Source organism: Myxocyprinus asiaticus, chromosome 1 (assembly GCF_019703515.2).
Source record: "Myxocyprinus asiaticus isolate MX2 ecotype Aquarium Trade chromosome 1, UBuf_Myxa_2, whole genome shotgun sequence".
NCBI classification, from domain to species: Eukaryota; Metazoa; Chordata; class Actinopteri; order Cypriniformes; family Catostomidae; genus Myxocyprinus; species Myxocyprinus asiaticus.
In genome coordinates this window covers 20,177,411-20,195,895 of record NC_059344.1, presented here as the reverse complement: position 1 = coordinate 20,195,895, position 18,485 = coordinate 20,177,411, and the positions used below count along the sequence as shown (strand labels likewise).

At 39.0% G+C, this 18,485-nt stretch overlaps 1 protein-coding gene across 1 annotated transcript in view; it reads right to left on the bottom strand.

Annotated features, from left to right (window-relative positions):
• Positions 1–321: 321 nt before the first annotated feature.
• The window catches only part of LOC127446704 (fibroblast growth factor 11-like), a 170,894-nt gene continuing 152,730 nt past the window's right edge, over positions 322–18,485 (bottom strand). The window contains exons 4-5 of the mRNA XM_051707857.1: positions 4,225–4,423; positions 322–1,720 (exon numbers count right to left, since the gene is read on the bottom strand). Of these exons, the coding sequence (XP_051563817.1) occupies positions 1,587–1,720; positions 4,225–4,423 (333 nt within the window). The 3' untranslated portion in view covers positions 322–1,586. The remainder of the gene's footprint in view (positions 1,721–4,224; positions 4,424–18,485) is intronic.

The window sequence follows — 18,485 nt, the reverse complement described above, 5'->3', positions numbered from 1 at the left end:
GGCTGAAAATATAATGATCATAGATATAATTTCCTCTACACCAGGTGCATGCTATGAGAAATTATTCAGATCAGCAGGAGAAAAGTTTGATTTTCTGTAATTTGTTTAAGTTCTGTCCTTGGTTTCTCTGTGATAATGATCATAACCACCAATGCTTGGACAAATTAATCAGAAAACTGTAAGAAATCCATAAAAAAAAAAAAAAGAAACACAAAAAAGAAAGTACACACGGTAGGCGTGTTTACATGGAATGAATTGGTCATGCTCCTCATAGCACTTTGAATGCTCCACATTTTCATGTACATACTTATGAAAGTTGGACTAAAATACCATAAAATTTTATAAAAACAAAATATTAGAGCGGCCTCTCAAAATGATTCCCAGTGAGCTCCTCTGGGTCCTATTCCCCAGTTTTATCAGTGGAAAATGAACAAGAATTGGACCTTTTCAGCACTTTCTTTTTTTTTTTTATTTGGCTGGGTGAAGTGCCTTTGCCCTCAGGCAAATGTGATCTAATTAAATTGAATGTAGGGACATGAACTTTGGAAATCTTGCAGTCCCAATAGTCAGCATATCTACTTTGAGAAACCCTGCTCTAAAATAACACACATGCTAAAAAGAGAGGAGAAAGTGTGCAACTATACCAATATTGCTTTCTGGGCATATTGCAATGAGGAAAACAACAACTTATCTCAACCAAAAGAAGCAATATTGCAGCCCTGCTCCCTCTGTTATGAGTCATCTTACAAATTATAGTGCATTGCTGTTCACCACACACACATACATGCACATAAACGCACACACAAATTTTGGCCCTATGCAGACGATGAGCAGAGAAAGAGGTTTTCACTGCCTAAGGTCGAATGACTCTAAACATCATCATCCTTAGAGGAGGGGAAGTTTTATTTATTTAGTTATTTGGTTTGGGTGAGTGTGTATGTGGCAGCATCCTTAATGGTCCTAGAGAGTGTGTGCTGGGCTTTTCCTGTGCTGTGAAGTGGAAAATGGCCCTGTGTCTCAAGCTAATAAAAGTGCAGAGGATGTGGAGAACGGCACAAGATTACAAACAGGGCTTAGAGATGCCAGGGGATCTTGGAGGTGCTGAGGTGACAAACAGGATTAGAGCCAACAGGTGCTTCTGAAAGAAAAATGCAAATATGGGGGATCTGTGAATGTCTGAACAAAGGGAGGGAGTGGTTTAACTATCAATCACAAATTGCTTCATTAGGAGGAAGTGTTTCTTGTTACATTAAAGACTTTAAAAAAATAGGAAGACACAGATCTTTCAGGTGTAGCTGTAGTCACGAAATGGGCATAGACAGTGAGAGTGCTTGAGAAGACTCGGACCTCAGACTATTACAATTATTATTGCTCAGTATTCCCTCGATATGGGCGAGACCGACAGGAAGTGCGACTGTTAAGTGCGGCATTACACTAGTCAACAAGTGTCTTTTGAGCCCTGATGCATTGTTGGAAATATCATTGTTCTGAGGATCAGCGGAAAGACTACAAACTTTATTTGTATCGAACCCCTTGTGCCTTTGTTGGTGCATGTCTGTGCAAGCCAAGCTTTCCTTTTCCTGTTGCTAGGATGCCGCAGGTAGAGACAGCAGGTCTTTCTTGCTGTTTTTATGGACAGGTGAGTCTGAAGTTTTGGCCGTTTTTCTAGGCGGGCTTTGTTCAACAACATCATGCAGAGATGGCTCCCTGTACATTGCGACTGGACAAAAAAGTAGAAAGAAAGAGTCCCTCAAAACACCAACAATTTTCAAAGTGTACCTAAATTTAAAGGTGCTGTAAGCAATTTTTTATGGAATGCTATGCAGTAAATGTTCTATATCTCTGAAAAAAGTGTCTTCAGATATCTCACTGGTCTCTTTGACAGCACTAGACTGTGTAATCAGCAAACAAAAATGTGACCGCGGGCCAATGTCACATTCTTTGAATTGCCAATCAGAAGACTTTGATGCCTGTCTTAGTTTTAATGTAAATATATATCTTATGTGTGAGCTGATTCTCAAAAGCTATGGCCAGTTATGCAGTCCACCAATAATGTTAGAGCGACAGCAATAGGAATGCCCACTAGTGACATACAGTACAGGGACTAGCGATATCTAGCGACCAAGCATGAATTAACCATAGGGCCAATTGTACCGTTGTCCACGGGCCTCTAAACCCAAGGGGCCTCAAGCTCTAAACCATTTTTTTTTTTTTTTTTAAATGTCAACCTTGTGTGAAATGCCTTTTCCAGCAGCATGAGCATAGGCACCCAGTGTGCTATTAAGGAATCTGCGTCTGACAGGCGCAGCGCATTTACTGTATTTGAAGGACTACAGAGAACAGCCTCTGATTCACAAAACGCTTTCAAACACAGAGATAAGGTGCAGTTTACCATGGCTTTGTACAAAGATGATGGTTTAAATTAATTTTTTACTGTAAAAAAGCGACAGAAATTTTGCAAAACTGTGCAAAATCTACGGAGGACTTTAAAAAGTTTAAGACCTGCATGCATTAAATGTTTAATGAAAAGGCAAAAGTAGGCCTAAATAAAGCATGATCTTGCTTTGGTTCCTAATTCAAAAGTACACATTGGCCCAATTGGCCATGTAAGACATTGCTTACATTTTTCACTGTACTTATTACGACAGAGTTTTCCAAAATTGTATTCTGTTTATTTAAAAAATCTGTCAAGCGTCCTGTAACAGAGCGCATAAAGAAGAACATAGTCATAAACAACTGTCATGCAGTTGTAATAGTGTTTTTATTTTCATTGGGTATGGGAGGCCTCCATCGTGTATCGGCCCATGGGCCTCTAAATTCTTAATCCGTCCTTGCAAGAGACAATGTCATTGGTGGTGTGAACAGGGCTTAAGTCTGGTGGATGTTCCAGAATGGCTAACATCACTTACAGCACCTTTAACTATCAACAAATGAAGATTCATTGATTAATGGAATTTTCCATTAATCACAAGTTAATCAGCATCTGTGGCATGCTATTGATCACCACAGAATACACTTTCAAATTTGTAAAAACATTAAAAAAATATTTTTTTTTACAGTAATGCACAATGAAAGTCTATGAGGCAAGGCATTGCACCAGACCAACATTAAAATACACACATTTACAAAAGTATAGCTGCAACATTTTATGTGTTAACATGAGACTAGTGTAATAGAAATGCTTACTAACCTTGTCTATGCCTTGATAAGTTATATCCAATATTTCAACTCCTGTCAAGACCTTGTAAAGTCAGTAAACAAGGTTACTTACACTGAACACAGAAGGATACCAGACAGGGACTATTTATGTAGAGCAAACTCCACCCACCAGAATTATGTCAGTACTGCATAACTGGAACTTATGCTGCCTTCCATTCAACTCGGAAAGTCAGAATTTCCAGCTTTCTAAAAAATACAATGGCAACTTGGAAACTTATGCGGAAATCTGATTTTGCTGAGATGCAGGTGTGTGACGTCCGCAAACAACCAGGGAGATATACAAAGTTGATGATAAACATTCACTTTTATTAAATAATATCGATCAATAAGTCAAAGTTCCTACATTACATGATATTAAAACTTGTTTAACAAACGTTTGCAGAGACAGATGTTAAATTATAATTTATTTTGATAATTGTACACCTGTAGCACAAATGCTAGCGTTGCAGCATTGTTTATCTTTTGGGTTGCTAGGAGACTTTGTGTGACAGTCGAACACCTAAGCTGATGGGACTGTTGCAGTTTTGTTTTCTTACACGTCATCTTCTGAGCGTCTGGCAATGGAATGCCTTTATTGTCGGAGATCGGAGATATCAAGTAGGAATATCCCACATCCGACTTTGAATGGAACACTGCATGAATCCTCATTGAACAGTAGTCCTACCAATGAAAAGACAATTTAAAACACTTTTCTGTTCAAACACCTGTTTTTGTGCTTTAACAAAAACTGAAGCTTCACATTTCTGATTTTAAACCCTCTGACATTTCTTGCCCCTTAGACTTCCTTTGTAAGTGCATTACTGTACCCACATTATTTGTTTTGTTTTTGCAATCAGAGGGATGAGTTGAAATTATTTTCTTGTATTTTTTGTAATTGAAAGCAACAGATGCTGTCAAAGTTAAGTTGTGTTTAATCCGGAACATCCCTTATATATAATAAAATTATTCTGCAAACATTTACATAGTAATATAGCAGTCATGTAATCATAAGAAACAAGGTCATACCTTCTATGAGTTTGGGCAAGAAGTGGGCTGCACCTTTTGTCTTTTTAACCCGGTTCCCTTTCATGACCTGTCCATCTCGGTTAATGCCTATGTACCAGGCCCGACCCGACTGTGTTTGACGGTACAAGATTGACGAGTACGTCACATAATAGTTCTCAAACACACACTCCTTAAACTTGCACTCCGGCGTGAAATGTTCCTGTAACATAGAAAATACACACACACAGACGATGAGTTAGCTAGAATAACAGATTGTAACTGCTGGCTGTTTTTATACAGTATTCTGTATATACAGGGTTCAGCTGGGACGGGAGGAAAATGGGTCCCACATTTCACTTTGACAGGGTTGTGAAAGCATTAGTGTGCTGAGGAACTGTAAAAGAACACACACACACACACACACACACACACACACACACACACATGTTGGTGCAGCTATCATTATGAGGATTCTCCATAGACATAATGATTTTTATACTGTACAAACTATAGATTCAATCCCCTAACCCTAACCCTAAACCTACCCCTCACAAAAAACTTTCTGCATTTTTACATTTTCAATAAAACATCATTTAGTATGTTTGTTTTTAAGCGATTTTAATTATGGGGACACTAGAAATGTCCTCATAAACCACATTTATAGCGAAATACCCTTGTAATTACCAGTTTGTAACCTAAAAAAATGGTCCTTGTAAACACCCCCCCCCCCCCCCCAACCCACACACACACACACACAACACTTTCTATATTACATATTTATTGAACACATATGTTCTGTTCAGATGAACATCAGCATTGCATCATAATCTTTGCCCAAAGCCCTAACACAGCCCAACTCCCTTATTCTGAAAATCCCTGCTGGAGAGAGCAGCCTGTTAGTAAGCAAAGACCAACATCTCTCTTTTATTCTCTTTCTCTCTCCTCCCATCACATCTGTTTTTTCTTTCTCTTCCTCTCTCTCTCTCTACCCCCTGTCTTTTCTTAACCTTGTCAGGGAACAAACCAATTTCCAGGATTGATTGGGATCCTTGGTGTGACTGGTGAGCAGAGCAGCTGAATAAGGGGTTTGCTCCTCTTTCTTTCTCTCTCTCTTTCTGTAATGTGTTTGTTTTTAAACAAACTCATCTGTCAACATAAGAAAATAAAGCCTTCTTCATAAAATAGATTCATAAATTTACCTGGTTAAATTGTAAATGTAAAATTAAACTGTAGTCATTGAGGCTTTCCATCTTCCTTCTGATCTCTTCACCTGTTTTAAACTATTCTATCATAGGAAATCGTGAAAATAACAAAAAACAAGAAATAATTATATTAAAAACATGATGGACACTATAAATAATATAATATAATATAATACAGTTTTGTTTTTGTTTTGTTTTTTTGTTTTTTTTGTAGACATACAAAATTCTTTTTTGTAGAAATGCTGGGCTTTAAAGACCTTTAGAGTACACTATGGGAGCTACGGGTAAGAGTCTCTGCCAACTTGTATTAATTCATTTATTAACTAATTAGCTAATTAACTGCCAAATTGAATTTAAGCTTCCAGAAGACAGAACAGGATAGAGAGAGACAATATGTGTTTATTTGTTTGTGTTTATTTGTGTGTGTGTACAATAAATTCAAATGCAGGGAATTTCAAAACACTTGAGAATCTCCCTCTTGATTTGGCAGTAAATAGGACCCACTACATAGGTGTCTGGCTGTTCCAGTCTTCTTTTCATTAAATTTGTAAAGGATTAGGGTGGACTTTTTGCCTCTCCAAGAGCCAAATCATATCTTAAACTATAATGAGATACTAAAAAGGAGTTCAGAAATGTAAGAGAGAGAGAGAGAGAGAGAGAGAGAGAGAGAGAGAGAGAGAGAGAGAGAGAGAGAGAGAGAGCGAGAGAGTAAGTGTGAGTGAGCAAGAATGTGAGAGAATGAGATGCTATCTAAAACATCTAGTAAGTTGCTTTGTTCTCTTTCTCTATTCCACCTTTGTCTCTCTGTAAAGGAAATACAGACTTTGGTGATTTCTGTATACCTGGATCTCTGTAGAGGACTGAAAGAAACAGGTTGACCTCTACCAGCATATTTTACCTCTTACTCTGTTTTTCTTTCAAGGTTGCACTGCTCTTAATCACCAGCAGGTGTCAGGGCAACACACAGGTCTCGGTCAGCCCTCAGTGTACTTAGGGTGTTTTCATACTTGAGTCCTCTCTAAAAGAACCAAACTCAGTCAGCTTTAAGTGGACCAAAAAGTGGACAGAGTGAAAAAGGACCCAGTTCTCTTTGCGTTCACACTGTCTGAGACCTTGTAAGTGGGCTCAGATCTCTTTTTGGTCCACTTTACCAGTTACAAGTTCTTAGGGGGCTTTCACACTGGGCACGTTTGCTGCGGTCCGATTCCGAGTGCGATTGTTCCCGGTGCCCCCCGCAGCTTTGGTCTGGTTTCACACTTGATTCTATCGAACACCGGTCCATTAGCGTTCATCTTATGTCTTCACAAACACACATGGAGAACACAACACGACTCATCATACTTTTTGTTTTTTTTTGGTATTTTGATGCCATTATGCACAGCAGAGTGAACGACAACTGCGTATATGTGCGCTTCATGGTGTAACTCATCAGATGTCCAGGGGAAGGCGGCTTGCTGCTGCTCGCAAATGGTGTTTTTTGAGGAGACAGCTGATTGCAAGGAATTCATTTGCATCTTTGTTTACACTGCACGCTTACTCTCGTGTCCAAGGTGAAATTATCGCCACTGCCATCTCCTATTATACCCTATATTTATAACCTATAATAGTATTTATATATAGTATTTATAAGGTGTATAGATAGATGTCGTCATCGGCTAAAACGCATGCGCAGGTTACTTTACTTCCTGAATGAGTGCGCACCCGAGTCCGAGTTGCTTTCACATTCACGCGAATCACGCTACAGTTCCATTGTTACCGAAGTCAGACCACCTCCTACAGGTAGTCTCGGGTTCGGTACCACGGTGCACTCCCCGGTCCGCATGACAGCTTTCACATTACCAAATTTTTCATGCGAACCGTGCTGTGTTTTGAACTAAACTGCCAGTGTGAAAGCACCCTTAGTCCTTTTTGTATTCACACACAGTGTCATTTGTGGAACCGAGACCACTTTAAAAAATATAGTATTTATTATAATTATTATTATTAGGGCTATATTTAATGTTAAGAGGACAAATAGCTCTACATATTAACTTATACGATACTGTAAACATACTTAAAAACTAATAAGCAGCATAAGAACAGGTGTCTATATTCAGTAAAACTTAATTTATTCATCTTTGTCATCAATGTTATGTAATTCTGTATAATTACATATTGTTTATACATTAAAAGAGAAAAGTAATGCAACAGAACTGAATGCATTGTATTTTTATATTACAAATACTGGATTTAAAGGCAAAATTCAACATTCAGTCATGGTAGATTAGTCGTATTAATGACAAACAATAAGATTAATCACAATTTATGTTTAATCTACTGACAACCTCAGGTTACTTCCATTCACAGAATACAATATATATTCCTGTCATAATTTCTTAACATTCATGCGGCTTTTTAAGGCGTTCGGTTAAACCCTCGAATCTTCATTTGCACAGAACACTAAATTAAGACCTTTGAGTTAATTTTGTGAGCAGTTTACAGTAGTTTAATATGCTTCCCACGCTGTCATCTCCATAGAAACAGAGCAAGCGGCGCGTTGCATCTCTTCCGTGCTCGCATTGTTATTTCCTGCGTACGGGAACCTGTCAGGGCCAAACAGGTTTCATTTCATTTCATTTATTTATAAAGCATTTTCCTAATACATGGTAGCTCAAAGTGCTGTACATTCATAAAAGCCAGAAAACATAAAAACACAAATTACAGACCACATTAAAACATCAAACAATACATCAGTGCCTCTACTCAAAGGCCAAGGAATACTAATACATTTTAACATGAGCTTTAAAAGTAGAAATGCTAGGAGCAGCTCTAATTTCAAGCGGCAGTACATTCCATAATCTAGGCCCTGCAATTGAAAAGGCACGATCACCTTTTGATTTCAAATGAGATCGGGGCACCGAGAGTAATAATTTGTTAGCCGATCTTAGTGTTCTCCAAGGCTGCTGTAAAGAAATGAGGTCAGACACATAAGCAGGAGCCATTTCATGGACAGCTTTAAACACAAACAGTAATACCTTATATTTTATCGCAAATTCAACCGGCAGCCAGCGAAGCGAAGCCAGAATTGGCGAGATGTGATCTCTCTTCTTTGCCCCAACAAGCAGCCTTGCTGCTGTGTTTTGAATTAGCTGCAGTCTCGAAAAAGAGGCCTGACAGGATCCAATGTAAAGTACACTGCAGTAATCTAAACACGATGAAATAAAGGCTTTCTCCAAATCATTGGCTGAAACAATGCGCTTAAGCTTAGCAAATGCTCTGATTTGGAAAAAGCACAGCATTTATATGCCTATCTAGTTTAAGATCCGGATCAAGGATCCCCAAGTTTCTTTTTTGTGATTAACATTTTTATTAATTTTTCAAAACAAAGAAAAACAAAACATATATACAATGATTCAACATTAACTTCCACTACTTCCCCTCCCCAATCAAGAACCCCACCCAACCTCAAACGAACATCCCAGTGGTCTTACATAAGTACACACATATACAGAGAATAAAATAATAATAATAATAATAATAATATATATATATATATATATATACACACACACACACACATACATACATATATACACACTTATACATATACATACACATATACATACATACACATACATACACACACATACAGTATATATATATATATATATATATATATATATATATACACATATCCATACATACATACATACACACACATACACCTATAATAAACATACAACTCTAAACTATACCTCTCTCTCCACAGACCCACTGCGAGAACCCCCTAAAAACATCAAATATCTATCCCATTTCCCAATAAATGAATCCCATATCCCCAGTCTTCTACATGTTACCTCTTCGAAGGCTGCCACCCTTCCCATCTCCTCACACCACTCCCGAATTGAGGGTGCTCCCATCAACTTCCAACCCCTTAAAACAATCTGCCTGCCTATCATCGCACTGGTGAGGACCCAATTGTTTATGAATTTGTCACCTACGTCGATGACCGCCCCATCACCCAAAACACAGAGTCTGGGGCAAAATAAAATCCGAATGCCCAACACGTCACCCAGAACACTCTGAACCTTCAACCAAAATTCCTGAATCTCAGCGCACCACCAAAAAACATGGGCCATGTCTCCATCCTCTGATTGGCATTGCCAGCAGGTGGGTGTGTCTTTAAGACCAAGACTATACAATTTAGAGAGGGTCCAATAGAACCGATGTAAAATCTTGAATTATATAAGGTGCACCCTTGCATCTCTCGATGCAGTTGTTATGTTTTTTAAAATCCTAGCCCATTCTCTCTCCTCCAATTCCGGGTTTAAATCTTTCTCCCATAATCTCTTGAGAGTGGTTGAGACTCCGTCCCCCAGACTCTGAATTAATAAGGAGTAATACACTGATGCCTCATGGCCCTTTCCAAAAGCAGAAATCACCTCTCCTAGAGTATCTGCTGCTTTAGGGGGGTGTATGCTATTCCCAAAAATAGTACAGAGCAAATGGCGTAACTGAAGATACCTAAAAAACTGAGATCTGTGGATCCCAAAATATTGAACCAGATTTTCAAAGGATCTCATCACACCGCTCTCATAAAGATCACCGAGTGAATTAACCCCCCTCGTAATCCACTTTAACCATCAAAAAGGGGACTTATTAATGCATAGTTTGGGGTTTAGCCATAGGCTCGAGGCAACATTTAGATAAATATCTGAATTAAACACTCTGGACACTTTTGTCCATACTGAGTGCAAATGTGAAGTAACGGGGTGTGATTTAACTTCTCTATTTAGTTTGATGGAAAGGCTTTGCAATGGCAAAATAGGGGCAAGAAGTTCATGTTCAATGCAGAACCAGGGAGGAGCTCTTTCAGGTGGAAGCGACCAATGAGCCAAATGTCTGAGACCGAATGCATAATAATAAAACAAAATCTTGGGTAGGCCTTGCCCACCTTCGTCAATCGGCCTATGTAACTTATTGAAATGTAGTCTGGGGCGCTTACTACTCCAAATGAAAGACTTCACTATGCTCTCAAATTGCTTGAAATAAGAGAGGGGGACATCTACCAGGAGCGACTGTAGCAAGTAGTAAAATTTTGGAATACAGTTCATTTAAATAACATTAGCCTTCACAGTCATTGATAAATGTAATGAAGCCCACCTGTCTACATCGCTCGAAAACCGTTTTATTAAAGGGTCAAAATTAACTCTGGCTAAATCAGACAAATTTGTTGGGAATAAAATGCCCAAATACTTAGTGCCCTGTTTGGGCCACTGGAAGGCGCCTGGCTGGAAGGCCGTTACTGGACAGTATGCTGTCAAAGCCAAAGCTTCGGATTTAGACCAGTTGACTTTGGAAAAGGAATGAATAATTCTGTGGAGGTAAGGCATAGATTTAGTAGGGTCAGAGACAAATAATAAAATATCATCTGCATAAAACAGAAGCTTATGCACCACGCCTCCCGCCGTCACCCCTGGAAAATCATCCTCCTTTCCTATCGCGGCTGCTAATGGTTCCAGGGCAAGACAGAACAATAATGGGGAAAGAGGGCAACCCTGACGGGTGCCCCTATCCAGAGTAAAATAATCTGAAATTAATCCATTTATTTGTACCGCTGCTACAGGGTGTTTATAAAGTAACTTGATCCAACCAATAAACGTACTCCCGAACCCATACATTTCCAAAATCTTAAAAAAGATAATCCCATTCTACCATATCAAACGCCTTTTCGGCATCAAGTGAGATGGCGGCGACCGGAGTCTGATCATTCGCCACTGACTACATGATATTGATGAAACGCCCAATGTTATCAGAAGAGCTGAGGCCCCGAATAAACCCCACCTGATCTATATGTATAAGAGGTGTCATAACTTTACTTAATCGGTTAGCCAAAATTTTTGCCAAAATTTTTACATCTAGCTGGATCAGGGAAATTGGACGATAACTTTTACATTCATTTGAATCTTTGTCCTTTTTAAGAATCAGGCTGATCCGGGCTTGTGTCATGGTTGGCAGAAGCTTTCCATTCTTCAATAATTCAGTATAAACTTCTAACAAAAGTGGAGCCAGTTCTGTAGCATAAGATCTAAAAAAACTCAGCTGCAAAACCATCTGGCCCCAGAGCCTTGCCTGTAGGTAAGGACTTAATTACATCGTCAAGTTCCTCCAGGGTTATCTCAGAATCAAGAGAGTTTTTTTGCTCATTCGTCAGTTTAGGGAGTTCTAATGGTTCCACAAAGTTTCTAATATCTTCAGCAGTAGACGAAGACGTGGAACTATAGAGATCAAGATTGAATTCTTTAAAGGCATTATTAATATCAATGGCTGAGGTAAAAATTTCACCACCAGCAGATTTCACTGAGGGAATGGTAGAAAAAGACTCTCTCTGCTTTATATATCTAGCCAGAAGCTTCCCTGCTTTGTCCCCTGACTCAAAATATGACTGTCTTGCCCTGAACAACCAAAACTCCACTTTCCGCAACAAAATAGTATTATATCTGTATTTCAGTCGGGTCAGTTCTCTGAGACCATCAGATGACATTCGGCGCTTCAGCTTTGCCTCGGCACTTTTAATATTTCCTTCCAACTCCACGAGTTCTCGTGCTTTGGATTTTTTGGTGAATGAGGCATACTGTATGATCCGACCCCTAAGAACTGCCTTAAGTGCCTCCCAAGCCACGCCCACAGAAGATACTGAGGACCAGTTGGTCTCCATATAAACATTGATTTCAGTCTTTAACATTTGTTGGAAATCAGGATTTTGCAAAAGGGATACATTAAAGTGCCAACTATATGATTTATTTTTCTCTGTATGTGGCAACATCTCAAGTTCACCAGGGCATGATCTGAGACTAAAATGTTTCCAATTGAGCAATCCACAACAGATGAAATGAGGGACTTAGATATATAAAAAAATCTATTCTAGAGTAAATCTTATGAACTGATGAAAAAAATGTATAATCCCTACCAGATGGGCTCAAAAGTTGCCAGATATCTGCAAGACCAAGATTTGTACAGATCCTGTGAAGCGTCAGTGTTGCTCTAGGGGGTTTACGCACTTTTGCTTCACTATGATCAAGGACTGAGTCCATCAAAAGATTAAAGTCTCCTCCCAATATTATATCATGAGAGATGCCAGCAGCTTGCAACATCCCATCAAGATCTATAAAAAAGCCCTTATCATCAGCGTTAGGTGCGTAAATATTAGCCAAAATCAACCTTTGCCCCTGAATTTCTCCTAAAACTACAATGACTCTTCCTAATTTATCTTTAATATGTTTGAGACATTTTAATTGTAGATGCTTATTTATCATTGTAATGACTCCCCTGCTCTTACTTGAACCAGCACTAAAGAAAACATGTCCACCCCATATCTTCCCAAATTTTTCAGCTTCCTGCAGGGAAAGATGTGTTTCTTGAAGAAACACAATATCATATTTCTTACGTTTAAGTAAAGAAATAACCTTCCTTCTTTTTATAGGGTGCCCCAACCCATTCACATTCCATGTGGAGAGAGACAACTTATTAATATTAACATTTGACATATTGATATAATAAAAAATAAAAAAAGAGTGTCAAAAACAAGATTACACAGACCACATTCCCCATTAATGCAACAATCAAACCCCAAACTTCCCCTCGAACAAAACAAGCAGAAAAAAGAAAAACGTGCGCATTAACCCCGCGCATGACAGCGCCAACCGGCGACAGTCCCTCTAAACTCAAAGAGTCCATGTATGCCTACGAGAACCCCCGCGACAACTTTGCTATCGGATTATTCAAGTCCGGTGTTTCTGCACAAATTTTGTGAGGCAAAATTACGTAACAGATAATACTTTGTAAGACAGACCCCAGCCAACAGGCAGAATAACAGAAAAAACATGTAGATTCATTCACAGAACTGTCTCGAAGGTGTGTTCCTCCACAAAATAAACTCCAGCTGATATAAAGCTGTTCAGTTTCCTCGGACAGACAAACAATTGTTCAGTGAGCCAGCTGTTATGAGTGCAGCAGATGAGGTAATCATTCTTCTAGGAGGCATAAGCATAAAGAACGAACAGATTTAACCACAACTGTCCCGAAGTAGTGTAATTCCACAAAACAAGCTCCAGCCGCTAGGTGGAGCCAGCACAAAAAAACAAAACCGGCATCCCGGTTCCTTGGATGATCAAGAGCCAAACTAACTCGGAGGCCGCACAACCCCCCCCCCCCCCAAAAAATAAACAAACAAAAAAAAAACCACCATAACTTACTCAGCCCGTCAACTTTATAAAAGACGTCCTTTATGTGAGCATGTAGATATTTTGCGGTCATCCATAGTGTCCGATCTTCTGTTGGTGTAAGAGTTTCTTGCATTCCCTGAACTGATCGTGTTTCTCTCTTGTCGAATTCGCAAAGTACGGGAACAAGAAAATATTATGGTTCTTCCAAGAAAGCTTCCCTTTACTCCTCGCATGGTGCAACACGGGATCTTTATCGGATGATTTCAGAAATTTGGCCAGAATTGATCGGGGCCTGTCTCCCTCAGCAGATCTCCGAGCCAGGACTCTGTGAGCTCGCTCGATTTCCAGCTTGTGGCCTGTTATGTCGAGCAGACTCGGGAAAAGCTCGTCTAGGAATTTCACTATATCTCTGCCCTCTTCATGCTCAGGAATTCCAACAATTTGTATGTTATTCCTTCAGCTCATATTTTCGAAATAGTCCAATTTTTCCTAAATTAATTCCAAATCTGTTTTGGACGTGGGCGTATTAGCGGATAATTCCCTTTCCGATGACTCAAGATAATCGATAAATTTTTTAACTTCTTTCAGTCTTGTAAACAACTCAGAGAATTTTGTTTCCATCGCCGTAATTGATCGATGTATTACAGCAAGATCCTCCAACTCAGCAACAACCTTCGTCAGCATCACCGAGATGTTGTGCAGTTGACGCTGAATTTCATCTCCCGACACGCCTTCTAAATCGAGTCCCCGGCTTGCAGTCCTGTCAGAGGCTTCAGCTTGAACACGTAAGTGTCTTTTAATGTCTCCAGAATCTGAGGATTTTGACTTCTTTGCCATGTTTACCTCAAAGAGCAAGTATGTAACTGGGTGTATCGAATCTCACCGGATCACAACATGAAAATAATTAAAAAACTAGCAAAGTTCGCAGAGCTCGTGTCTCACACGCCTGCCTCTCGCATGGCGTCATGTGAACCCAACCCCCAAGTTTCTAACTTGACTCTGAAGATCGGCTGACCACAGACCCAGATTTGGAGCAATGTTCAATGCTCCATCAGCTGGTCCAAATATCATTATCTCCATCTTCCCTGTATTTAATTGGAGTAGGTTTAATTGGAGCATCCAATTTTTAACCTCTTCCAAGCATGCAGATAAAGAATTAAAAACACCATCGCCAGATTTCAAGGGCAGATAAATTTGAGTATCGTCAGCATAAAAAATATATGATGTATCATATTTTCTAAAAATCATGCCCAAAGGAAGCATATACAAAGAAAACAACATAGGCCCTAAAACAGACCCCTAAGGAAACCCACAAGTAACAGAGGCAATGAACGATGAAAAGCTGCCAGTCTTTACTGAGAACACTCTATCTGCAAGATAAGAGGAGAACCGTTGAAGAGCCATCCCACTGATCCCCACCATTTTAGATAATCGCTCAATAAGACACGCATGATCTATAGTATCAAATACTGCATTCAGATCAAGTCAAATTAAAGCAGCATAATCGCCTGAATCCCTTATTATAAGCAGGTAATTTACAACTCTTAAAAGAGCAGACTCTGTGCTATAACCCATCCTAAAACCTGACTGAAATTTTTCAAATGATGGGGTTAACTGCAATAGAACTAATTTCTCAAGAATTTTTGACAGCAAAGGTAGCTTAGAAATAGGCCGATAATTCTTCAGCTCCACCACTTCTTAAGAAGCCGTTGAATCAACGCATGCTTAAAATACTGACGAACAACTCCTTTCCAGAGGCTACTATTAATAATGGCAGTAATGCTGGGGCAAAAATCATCTACCATCTCCTTGAGAAGTCGTAGTGAAATGACATCATGACTGCACGAGTATGGCCTCATGTGCATAATGATGTCTTTAACTGCTGACACTAATACATCCTCAAATCGATCAAATGTGCTAACATAATCAGATGTCGCCGCTGCATCAACAACTTGTACAGAAAAATTAGCTCTAATCATATTTACTTTGCTAACAAAATAGTTTAAGAACATTTCACATGTGCCTACAGAGGGGTGAAAACCAAGCCCTCCAGCTGGGTTAAATATTATATTTATAGTTGGAAACAATATCATAGGAGAGTTTTGGTTCTGCTCTATGATCCTAGAAAAATAACTTGCTCTTGCAGTCTTCAAAGCCATCTAATATTTTCTCAAACTCTCCCTTAAAATTTGGAGAGAGACATATAATCTGTCTTTCCTCCATTTCCGCTCGGCTCTTCTACTTTCCTGCCTGAGGGCATGGATATAATTATTAAGCCAAGACTTTGGAGTTACATTTAATTTCTTGACTTTGTATCAGAGTCAAGAATATCCATACACACAGAGTTGAACCGAGTCACCAGCTCCTTGGGGCCCACATAAGGAGCTGGGGACTCAATAAAGCTGATCGATGGGGATGATTTATACATCTCCAAAAAATGTACAGCTGTTGACATTACGCAACAGCTGTGAATTGCCATTACGCAAATGGGGAAATCACAATGCACATTATTAGCGAACCAAACCAAAGGATGAAAGCGAACCATACTCAGACCACCTCTTGAGATGGTCTCAGCTCGGTTCGCTTTAAAGGGGTCTGAGATCATTTGGTGTGTTCACATATGGGCCACAAATCCAGCGAACCGCATTCAGACCCCTAAAACGAACCAAGTGTGAAAATTAAGCTCTGTCTGGAACAATAAGCAGTTGATTTGCTGCCATGTCAATCAGTGGCTGAGTTCAGAATGACTACCACTACTCTTATTTTTCTGCAGTATAAAGATATGTCAGAAATAGTAAGAGAGGTATGGTAGGGTGTCATTCCGAACTAAGCTAGTGACTTAACAGGTAGCGTTTTTGTGTGATGGTACCTCTAAGTGCAACTGGTTTCAGACTGGCTTCCAGGGCACCATAACCTGTGTTCATGATGACCTAGAATAAATTCTGGTGAGCTTTAGAGATAACCCATGAAGGTCTGTTATACCTTGAGAAAGCTATCCATTAGAATTCCCATGGCACTAGGTTTTGGTATACAGATTTCGAGCCAATCACCAATCAAGCCATGTGGACTATCACTCTGGAGCTGCAGGAAAATGACATCCTGACAACACTGATTAGCTGATAGCACCATGAAAATGCAAAATCATCCCGAGCACTTTATTAGCGACTATCTTACCAGTGCATGTCCTGTGACCAGGGGTTCAATTGGAATTTTGTCAGGTAAGGGAATCCTAAAATTGGGCAGTGATTCTGGTGCCATAGGCGAGATATCCCCTCCCCCATAATCAACTTTTATAATAATTTAATATTAATAATATATATATATATATATATATATATATATATATATATATATTTTTTTTTTTTTTTACAAATTAAATTTTCAGCATAGTAAAATGCTGAATTTACATGGATTACATTTCTTAGTGTTTGGCATTTGGAATAATTAGAAACATTCATTTTATCCTTTTAATTAAATTGTTATGCTGATAATAATATACTTTGTAATGAAAATATTTATGTTAAATTATAAGAGAGTAAATATAGAAGCATTTTCACCACTGGACCTCACTGTAAACTTCAAAACAAACATAAAAAAAAAAACTCAAAATTAAATAAATGCTTAATCAAAAGTAAGGCAAACACATACTGTAGATTAATGTAACAGGTAAAGGATGGGCAAGGAGGAGGTGGGAACCGGCAGAACAGTCAATGTAAACTTTAATGACATAAACTCAACTTAAAACAACATAAAACACATAGACACACACACACACACAACGGCTGCATTTGTCTCTCTCTCTCCCGAACAGGCGTTTCCGGCTCCCCTTTATCTCTCTCTCTCCCACTGATTAGTTGACTCAGCACCAGCTGTGCACCCTCACGGCCCGGCCACGCCCTCCTCTTCATCACAATTAATAATACAAATGCATAAAAATAATAGTGAAAACTTTACAGTTTGGGCCAGTATTATCTTTGCTTCTGAGGCGAGTGGTGACAGATTCAAAATCCCTCTGGGTATACAGCTTTTTAACAAACCAATACAATTTGCAACTGTATATCAGTGGTTGTCAGAAATATATTTGGTGAATTGTATATAACAGAATACGGGCCGGCAAGAAGTGGAACACGCATCTGTATGCGGGGGCGTGCTGTCTCGCACTGCTCTAGAGAACCGTGCGGCTCTCGAATATGCCACCTCTACCAATATGGAGTTATATTTGTGCCACAATTCTGCTCGCACAAAATTATATTTTGAGCGCAGAATATGATATTTTGAAAGCACAAACATTTTCTGTGTGTGCAATATTATACTTTGAGTGTGCAAGATTTTATATTGAGCACACAAAAATGTTCTGCGCTTGCAAGATTATATTTTGAGTGCACAAAAAGGTATTTTGCATGCGCGTGAACTCAGTTTTGTAAAGCAATGTATCTTCTTGCAAAGATGAATTCACTCTGAGGTAACAAAAATATATTTTGCACTTGAATAAAGTTTATTTAAATGTGAATTTGCACAGAATTCTAAAATGTATGTAACTCCATGTTTTTTGCATGTACAAGATATCACTCGCTCTCTCCTCCTACCCATTCTGCATGTACTCATAGCTTCGACTGCTTGTTTGCTCAACAAGGTCACAGCATTATAATGTGCCAGAATTTCAGCCAATCATAGATGAGGTGGTACATTTTGATTGGCTGTCTGGACCACAGATCATCCTGCTAATAAAAACAAGAGTAAGAGAAGGGGATAGTTTGTATTCAAGAAAGGAAATGTGTAACACACTATGACCACAAGAAAGCAGCTCTTTTGTTGACTTAACTGTTTTTATTTAACCTTAATTAAATATATTTTTTAGTCTGTACACTGCCAATAG